The sequence below is a fragment of the Oncorhynchus kisutch genome, linkage group LG11 (genome assembly GCF_002021735.2).
Source record: "Oncorhynchus kisutch isolate 150728-3 linkage group LG11, Okis_V2, whole genome shotgun sequence".
Taxonomy (NCBI): Eukaryota; Metazoa; Chordata; class Actinopteri; order Salmoniformes; family Salmonidae; genus Oncorhynchus; species Oncorhynchus kisutch.
In genome coordinates this window covers 13973421-13983293 of record NC_034184.2, presented here as the reverse complement: position 1 = coordinate 13983293, position 9873 = coordinate 13973421, and the positions used below count along the sequence as shown (strand labels likewise).

At 40.6% G+C, this 9873-nt stretch overlaps 1 protein-coding gene across 2 annotated transcripts; it reads left to right on the top strand.

The window, feature by feature from the left end:
- The first annotated feature begins 502 nt into the window (after positions 1-502).
- On the top strand, positions 503-9460 carry LOC109899971 (zinc finger protein 616-like). Of its 2 annotated transcripts, XM_031835342.1 has the most exons (5): positions 541-1008; positions 1149-1252; positions 2353-3727; positions 4282-4378; positions 4690-6061. In XM_031835342.1, the coding sequence occupies exons 3-5, from the start codon at positions 3623-3625 to the stop codon at positions 5631-5633; spliced, it is 1146 nt and encodes a 381-aa protein (XP_031691202.1). In that variant the 5' UTR covers positions 541-1008; positions 1149-1252; positions 2353-3622; the 3' UTR covers positions 5634-6061. The 2 variants fall into 2 exon arrangements, with proteins under 2 accessions (XP_031691201.1, XP_031691202.1); XM_031835341.1 differs by lacking the exon at positions 2353-3727 and having other exon boundaries at positions 503-1008; positions 4690-9460.
- Positions 9461-9873: the final 413 nt, after the last annotated feature.

Genomic DNA, 9873 nt, shown 5'->3' with positions numbered 1-9873 from the left:
GCAGACTGGGATAAGGATTGATTGAATATGTCCGTAAACACACCAGCCAGCTGGTCTGCGCATGCTCTGGGGACACGGCCGGGGATGCCGTCTGGGCCTGCAGAGGGTTAACACATTTAAATGTTTTACTCACTTTGGCTGCAGTGAAGGAGAGCCCGCAGGTTTTGGTAGCGGGCGTGTCAGTGGCACTGTATTTGATATATGTCAGTAAGATTTGATTTTTAGCATTTATTGAAATGGTTATCAACTGTACTGCAGGGATGGAATGTAAGTCGCAGAAAATTGAGGTTGTGTTGGCAGCTGCAGAGAGGTATTTGGGTACAAGACTTGACATCAGAAGAGTTACAGGGTGTGAGGTAGGACTAAATATATTTAAATAGTGGAGTTTCGTGGTGTTACTTTTTTATTATTAGATTTTTTTTGTGAGTGGTGTAGATAAGGTATTTATTTATTGATTTTTTTCAAGCAAAGTATTAGGGAGTCGTACTCCAGTCTAGTAGGTGGCGGTAATGCAACATTTATTGGATGCCAGCTGCCATTAAACCTCATCAAATAAGAAGAAAAGGCGACCTACGCTGGTGGTCCTCTGTTTACTTTTTAGTGAACTACACCAAATTTGATTTCGAGGTGTCTGCATCTATCTGTACTTTTCAACAGCCTTTTGCTTCTACACTACAGATTCATTAACAATTACTTATTCGAAGGCCATTTTCGGTCAAATAATGGCAAATGATGTTGCTTTTCACACTCAGCTAGCCTCCATCATGGAGGTTTTAGCTAACGCGGCCGTGGCTGAAATCTGCGAGCTTGTTGACAATGGCTATGCGGTCCTGCATTTGGAGATATCTCAAGGGCAGAAGGAGAATGAAGCGTTGAGGAGAAAACTACGGATGATGGAGCTGAAAGTGTCTCGTGCGAGTACTCCGAGAGCGGGAATGGGAGGCTCAATCCTCGCGCACAGTCGTTCTCGAACTCACTTTGGCATGGAATCGAGAAGGACATCAGTCGGTAAGATTCGCCGGTTCCAATAGAACGCATACTAACTACATTTATAGGGTACATCATTTTAGAAACCAACTTATCAAGACACCATTGATAAAGTGTGTTGTGTGTGAATGTAAACAATTTCCCTTGTCTTCTAATTTTAGGCGAGGTACATTGTCGGAGAGGAGTTGATTCCCAGTTGGTCACCAGCCTGTTTAGGGACGGAAAGTCCTCAGGTGATACTGGACAGACTACCACACAGAGAAAGGTACAGGGGCGAAAATCTGGTATCAACTTTGGAGGGGACAATTACATGACATTCTCTCAAGAGCAATTCCTGAGGGGGACACCAAAAGTAGTGCTGTAACACATCATAATTACTACTACTACTGGATAATTGATAGGTACAGTAGTTAACTGAAGGGTTGTCCCAACTTGTTAAAATGTTTAAATCATTATAATACTACTACTAATAATAGTTATAGCAGTGTTCCTTATCAATCCAGTATGTATGCAGGTATTTGTATTTACAACCAGCAATACCAAGCAAGGCCAGTAGGTGGTAATGGTACTGTACACTGTATGGGTGCAGGTTTCATAAATACAATGAACATGATGCGATCTAATCTCAAATAATCTCCATTGAGAACCATCACAAAGTTGGTCTCCGCACTGAACGGACCTTTTTATTTAACTTTTTCTGATTCATTTATATAGTCATTAAATATGTGCCACTGGTTTGAGTCTATTACAACATCTTTACAATAACAAAGCACTCAGAATAAGTTCAGTTCTAAAAGCAAAATAACTACTTAAATGAAAAACCCAAACAAATCAACAAAAATATCCTTCAGAAATACTTAGTTATTGTTCAGTCAGTGTCTCAACTCTTCAAACAACAGCTATTGACAAGTATGTCACACAAAGTATGCAATTTTAAATAAAATAAAATAAATAATTAGTAAGTGTACTGTCATGTACTAAAAACTACTAAACAAAATAACAAATATACTATACACCAGGGGTTCTCAAACAGGGTAGGTGGACCCCTAGGGGTCCCTGGTGTTATGGCAAGGGGTCCATGAAATAAAAAAGTGTAATGAACGTATTCAGCAGCACAAGGATTCCACTAACTTTACATATAATATAGAGAGGGTGGAGGTCCCTGAGGAGGACCACTCAAAACCTTGCCTGCCTTTCCTCAAAATATGCAGGGGTTCCAGTACTCAAAAAAGGTTGAGAACCACTGCTATACACACTACTGAACAAAACAACCTAACATATGTTTGAGGGTTTCAATGGATCCAACAAATTGATGGCAGATATTTTCCCTCAAGACTGTCCAGCCTGTCTTTATGTACATTACAGACAAAATTCTGATCAGCACCTCAACTTGGTCAACCAACCCCTGCACCTGCACTGGAAGCCTCCTGAGGACCTCTGCTGCCTCTCAACTTCTGCTACAGGGGTATTTGTTGCGAAAGAGAGGCAACTGCACTGAAAGAGAATCAATGTTCAGCTCTGGGTACTGATCTAGAGACTCATCCAACTCCCCCGTGAGAAGCACTCTTTCCAACTTTTGCAGAATGTTTAGACTGTCCTGGTCAAAATGGTGGCCAAACGGAACCTCCACACCATCCAACACTTAAAACTATTCTGCCCTATAGTGATACACTGCTTTGCCAGCAAATCGTCTTGAGTGTGTCTCAATGGATTCAATCAATGTTGTTGCTTTCTCATACAGTGCAAGGTAGCTTTCGTCGTTTCCACGCGCTGGATAACTGGACATTGATTGGATTTAGCTGGTGTGCTGTTATAGTTACACAGTGGCGGTGGGTTTGGCAGTTTTGATGGGCTGTGAATTTTACAAAGGCTTTTCTCCAGTTCCTAAATCCTGCACTAATGAAGGCAGCATCCGCTCTTTGGCCAAAAGATGGCTGGCATGAAAACCCTTGGCTCCACTGAAAACACAAAACTCCTTTTTATTGATTGATTATAATGTAGCCAGGGGAAATCGCAAAACCATCTCTCTTGAAACGTCAACACTCTGTTGGCAAGAGTTTGCGGTTCTATAAATTGTGGGTGTGACTGATTTGGTTTTGTGTCATCACTGAGGTAACTGGACAATGCTGTGCCACTGTCCCCTATACTGGTGCAGATGGCAACAAGGTTAACACCTGGTCCTGCCGTGGCTGTGCCACTGTCCTCTATACTGGTGCTGCTGGCAACAAGGTTGACACCTGGTCCTGCCATGGCTGTGACACTGTCCTCTGAAGTCTCTCTCCCTGGCCCTTTCCCTTTCACCACCCTCACTGCCTCACAGTCTGTCTCCTAGAAATGAAATAAGGTGTTTGCCGTACTCCTAACTACCGCTACCCAAAACTACCCAATCACAACAGCAATAACATTGCCTTAAACAAATCTTAGTTCAGTCACCAGTTTCAGTTGAGAGTGGGGGTATCCATGTCATTTTCCAATTATGTCCCTATTTTACAAGTCAAAAAAATAAATAATTGAGAACCTTTCATAATGTTGCCAAACAACGACTCAACAAACTTACCTGAGACTCCTTGTCTTTGCCAGTCTGTCCCTGCCCATCTGTCCCCACCTCTGCTGTCTGTGTGCCCTCTGTTGCCTGATGACCATGTTTACAGTGATATATTGGGGGGGACAAATCATATTTTTCCCAGGATGGGGGGGTCGTCCCCCCCCCGTCCCCCCTGGGATTTCCGCCTATGGAAAGGTAAGCATTTGTCCACACTTGTTTCAGAAAGGGCAGCCTAATATTTCAGTGGTTATCAACACACCCTAGGTCTGAATGTAAATATGACATATAGCCCACCCATGCTAGTGGTAATTTTGTAATCAAAGTGATCCTGTTTTACCTGTTTACTGTTCTGTTAGTGTTCTTGTGTTATATCTTTTTTTCAGCTGTCTTTATGACTGTGACTGTACAGAGCATTTTTCCTAGTTTTAACTGTGGTCCCAGCCCTGAATGCTGATTGGCTGACAGCCATGGTATATCAGACTGTATACCATGGGTATAACAAAACTTTTAGTTTTACTGCGCTAATTACGTTGGTAACCAGTTTATAATAGCAATAAGGCACCTCGGGGGTTTGTGGTATATGGCCAATATACCACGGCTAAGGGCTGTGTCCAGGCACTCCACGATGCGTCGCACATAAGAACAGCCTTTAGCCGTGGTATATTGGTCATATACCACACCCCCTCGTGCCTTATTGCTTAATTATATCTTGCATCCCAATTGATTTTACCCAACCTTTTGTCCAACAGCCTGCAGCGTTGGATGAGTCCAAATCACCTACCATCAAAGAGGAGAGGCGGGAAGAAGCCTGGGACAATCATGACCAACGAGAGAGACTGAGTACCGGTAATTAAATGGGAGACGGGCTTAAAAAAGTGTCTTCATTATGCCTTTTGGGAAAAAACATGATACATGAATACTGTCATGTAAAATGATTGCAATAATGTTAGACTGTACTGCGTACAATTCATAAATTGATTTAATTATAAGTACAATAGATTTCATGGCAATATTTTTGGCTTTCATATAGACTAGACTAGATTTATACTAATACATTTCTCAGAAATTGCTCATATCTTTTGACTGATGTGTAGTATTTCATTACCTTCATGAGCATCCAGTTCAGTGATTCACACACTGTGTTGTTGATGTTGTAGGAGCTTTAAATCCCCGTGTTGGAGGAGAAAGGCATTCCAACATCGACACAGAGGCTGCTCAATCAATCAGCAAACAGGAGAACGCCAGCTCTTGTATATGGGTGAGTGGTGAAACAGACAACAGCCTCTTGCCAGAATCAAATGAAAATATGAGTGTGAACAAAATATCTCAAACCCCAGCATTGGAAGATGGTGATGGAATACTTGACCATGCAGGCTTTGATTGTATGATGTTTGAGCCCCCCAGACAACTTGGGACCCTTAGCACCCAGGGTCCTGGGGCTGATCTTCCTGAGTGCTCTTACTCTCATGTGGATGTTGTACCTCTTAATTCTGAGTCAGAGAATAGTTTTCCCTTTTCGATGAACAAGGTGAGTCGCTCCATAACTGAGCACAAACAACCTGTAGCTTACAGAGACAATAGACAGAGGGTGCCGTTGCCCTCAGATGAGCCTCACATGACTGTGCGAAAAGGCATGGAGACTGGATCCAATGCCTTGGTAATGACGGATGGTTGGGTCTCCCATGACAGTCATAATAACGACGCTGTGAATTACAACCAAGACGGCACAGCAGGTAACCGGTTCATTTGTAGTTTCTGTGGTAAGACTTTGGCGTGTCTGAAGAACCTCAAGACACACCTTAGGGTTCACACCGGGGAGAAGCCGTTCAGCTGCATGCAGTGCGGGAAGCGCTTCTCCGACTCCAGCAACCTCAAGCGACACCAGAGCGTTCACACGGGGGAGAGACGCTACGGCTGCAGCCACTGCGGCAAGCGCTTCGCCCAGTCAGGCTCACTCAAAGTGCACCTTAGCATACATAAAGGATGCAAGCAGTTCCGATGCCCACAGTGTGAAAAGACTTTCATATCGGCCAATCACCTCAAGAGACACATCAGTGTCCACGATGGAGAAGAAAGTATTTTACCAACCACTTTTCAGTGAGTGAAAGCATACCCAAACGTGCTACAGCCCAGCTTGAACAAAAAAATGAATTGGGGGCTCGACTGAAGGAGTTGATCATCCAAAAAGTATTCCATACACTTTTGAATTAGTGTTTTTGTAACTCTTGTCATTGAAGTTGTTTATCACTCATCCTCAGCCCACTGTGTGAAAAGTGGTTTGTGGACTCAAGTAATCTCATTCGTCACACCGGATACTACATACAGTGTGGGGAGAGGTTTGCTGCGAAGCACATTCTTAGAATTCACCTAGAGAGAAACTATTCTGGTGCTCTAGTGCTGGAGATTGTATTGTCACTGAGTATACCACGAACACAGTTATTTGTGAATAATTCTACCTTCACATTTTGACTGAACACATTTTGTCTGTATTGGGCTATTTGTTATTTACAGTTTAGGAGTAGTCTTATAACAAAAGGAATGGAATTAAAACAAAATATTTTGTATGTGTATCTAATAATGTGTACCATTTATTATTTCAAAAGTGCTGCAAGAAATATATGAACAATACAAACAGTGATTGTTACTACTATTATTAGTAGTAGTAGTAGTAGTAATATAAAACATACTACCTCTCTTTAGGAAAAACACTCCTCCAAGCCAACCAGTCTAGTAAAATGACATCTCGCAAAGGCCCATGTATGACATTTTGAAATATGAATTATCTTGCACACATTATTTTTGTAAAAATTTCCTCTGAAAACGTGTTTTTGTGAAATAAACAATTGTAAGAAAAAGGCCAGTATATTGCTGACTTTTTTGACTCATCCAGTAGGATGCAGAACCAGCCTCTCGTCAGCAACACTAAGTAAGCACTTCGGGGTCATGAAATAAAAAGTCCCCCACGTAATAGTAGAAAAATGTAAATAACCTGTATTTAAGTCATAGCATATAAAAAAGGATTGCCTAAACAATAATAATGATTCATTTTTGTTCAAATTTAAGTGAGATTTGCATTAATTGGGTTTTAAAACATGTTCCAAGGTCAAATAAATAACACGTTTCTGTATACAAATATTGCACTGCACAGGAAAAACTATTGATTGTGTCTTCATAAAATCAGGGTCCAGGCTACTCACTATAGTCCCGAGAATACAAAGCAGATGAGTTTGAACAAAAAGCTAGGTCATATGAAGTGTTGCTGGCTTTTAACTCTTCCCCCTCCATAGCCGCCATTTCAATTTACTGAATATGGAATACATATATGGAATACATATTAGACTGTAGCGAATAAACTTTATTACCTGTCTCAGCTTAAGTGATGTGGAAAATAGTCAGTAGGTTCTCTACTAACCAAATATGCACACACAATCATTTTTTTCTGTACAGGGCTGTATTTGTACTGTTCAGGCACCCCACTTTAGCTGTTTGACCACAGTAAAAGTCAAGCAACACTTCCATTGACCTAGCTTTTTGTTCAAACTGTTTTGTATACTAGGAATTCAAGTGAGTAGACTGGACCATGGTTTTATGAACACACCATCAATTTTTCCCTGTGTAGTGCAATTTGTTTGTGCAATACAACAAAAATACTGTAAGACTTTGCTTAAACATTACTTTTCAAAATGGCATCCTTGAACAATCACACCAGTAAATTAACAGTAATTATACAATATATATTTTTTATTATGTTTTATTTTCTTACCAGTAGACTATTATGTTCCTTACATGAATTGACTTGAGCTCCAACCATTTCTCAATGTGCTCTAATTTATAGTATTATTTATCGTATATGAAATAGTAATTCCCTTTAGTTTTGATTTTTCCATGAAGTTGGCTATCATTTTGTAACAGTTCCAGCATTATGCAAATTACAAAAACATCTTGATTTCTTATAATACACATAGCGTTTACAGTGGACTTAAGTTTTTAATTTGGATAGATGCAGCTACAGTTGAAGTTAGATGTTTACATACACTTAGGTTGGAGTCATTAAAACTTGTTTTTTAACCACTCCACAAATTTCTTGTTAACAAACTATAGTTTTGGCAAGTCGGTTAGGACATCTACTTTGTGCATGACACACAATTTTTCCAACAATTGTTTACAGACAGATTATTTCACTTAATTCCAGTGGGTCAGAAGTTTACATACACTAAATTGACTGTGCCTTTAAACAGCTTGGAAAATTCCAGAAAATGATGTCATGGCTGATAGGCTAATTGACATAATTTGAGTCAATTGAAAGTGTACTTGTGGATGTATTTCAGTGGTAAAATCAAAAGAAATCAGCCTAGACCTCAGTAAAAAACATTATGGACCTCCACAAGTCTGGTTCATCCTTGGGAGCAATTTCCAAACTCCTGAAGGTACCACGTTCATCTGTACAAACAATAGTACGCTAGTATAAACACCATGGGACCACGCAGCCGTCATACCGCTCAGGAAGGAGACGCGTTCTGTCTTCTAGAGATGAACGTACTTTGGTGCGAAAAGTGCAAATCAATCCCAGAACAACAGCAAAAGGCCTTGTGAAGATGCTGGAGGAAACTGGTACAAAAGTATCTATATCCACAGTAAAACGAGTCTTATATCGACATAACCTGAAAGGCCGCTCAGCAAAGAAGAAACCACTGCTCCAAAACCGTCGTAAAAAAACCAGACTACGGTTTGCAACTGCACATGGGGACAAAGATCGTACTTTTTGGGGAAATGTCCTCTGGCTTGATGAAACAAAAATTGAGCTATTTTGCCATAATGACCATTGTTATGTTTGGAGGAAAAAGGGGGAGGCTTGCAAGTTGAAGAACACCATCCCAACCATGAACCACGGGGGTGGCAGCATCATGTTTTGGGGGTGCTTTTCTGCAGGAGAGACTGGTGCACTTCACAAAATAGATGGCATCATGAGGTAGGACAATTATGTGGATATATTGAAGCAACATCTCAAGACATCAGTCAAGAAGTTAAAGCTTGGTCGCAAATGGGTCTTCCAAATGTAAAATGACCCCAAGCATACTTCCAAAATTGTGGCAAAATGGCTTAATGACAACAAAGTCAGGGTATTGGAGTGGCCATCACAAAGCCCTGACCTCAATCCTATAGAACATTTGTGGGCAGAATTGAAAAAGCGTGTGCGAGCAAGGAGGCCTACAAACCTGACTCAGTTTCACCAGCTCTGTCATGAGGAATGGGCCAAAATTCACCCAACTTATTGTGGGAAGCTTGTGGAAGGCTATCCAAACCGTTTGACCCAAGTTAAACAATTTAAAGGCAATGCTACCAAATAGTAATTGAGTGTATGTAAACTTTTGACCGACTGGGAATGTGATGAAAGAAATACAAGCTGAAATAAATCATTCTCTCTACTGTTATTCTGACATTTCACATTCTTAAAATAAAGTGGTGATCCTAGCTGACCTAAGACAGGGACTTTTTACTAAGATTAAATGTCAGGAATTGTGAAAAACTGAGTTGAAATGTATTTGGCTAAGGTCTAAACTTCTGACTTCAACTGTACATGTTGCTGATATAATGGAAGTCCTGTGGGCAAAGTGTCGGAACAACTTTTGCAGGTTTGGGAGCATCCAAGCAAAGAAAATGAAGATTCTGTAAAACAGTCTTGTGCTGTTATGAAGGTAGATGACTAATAATGTGACAATGCATAATATCTCTTGTCTGGGAAATGTTTACTACGGTTTTAGGCAACCTAGTTAAATTGCAGTACTGTTATGATTGACTAGGACACGGATGAGGAACTTTGTGTGCCAACGATTTACACTGAGGATGACCTGTTTTTTGTTTTTCTAAACCTTTCTTGCACTATGATTTTTTTGGGCATCATGTTCTAATAAACATCTTGATTTTCCATTCAAGGCTCAGTTTTGGATTTATTCCTTTTTTCGACAGTGTGCTGGTCTCACCTCTTCCAGGTTATAAAATGTAAGCAATTGCAAGTAAAACATTTAGTTTTTCTGCAGAAAAAGTTTAATTTGTCTTAAGTATCTTCAGTCTCACCAGCGGGTTCACACAGGAGAGAAACCCTTCAGCTGCTCTGTGTGGGTAGAGGTTGTGGTGGTTCATTTCTTTACTATCAAATGAGGAGAGACAAACTTATCACACAAGTCACAGTTATACTTAAACTAAATCTTTAATAGTGAGAGCTTTGCAATAGCAATGGCTTGTTGACGAATCACCGTTTCTGATGATCCGTTGAGAACGGCGAGACAAAGGCTACTGAGATCTTTTATAGCAAAGATCCACCCCCTAGTCGACATAACAAA

Excerpts from the sequence above, each read along its gene's own strand:
- LOC109899971 (XM_031835341.1), top strand. The coding sequence starts at position 723 with ATGGCAAATGATGTTGCTTTTCACACTCAGCTAGCCTCCATCATGGAG. Across the intron at positions 1,009-1,148 it reads ATCGAGAAGGACATCAGTCG|GCGAGGTACATTGTCGGAGA; the intron begins GTAAGATTCGCC and ends TTCTAATTTTAG. Across the intron at positions 1,253-4,281 it reads AGACTACCACACAGAGAAAG|CCTGCAGCGTTGGATGAGTC; the intron begins GTACAGGGGCGA and ends TTTGTCCAACAG.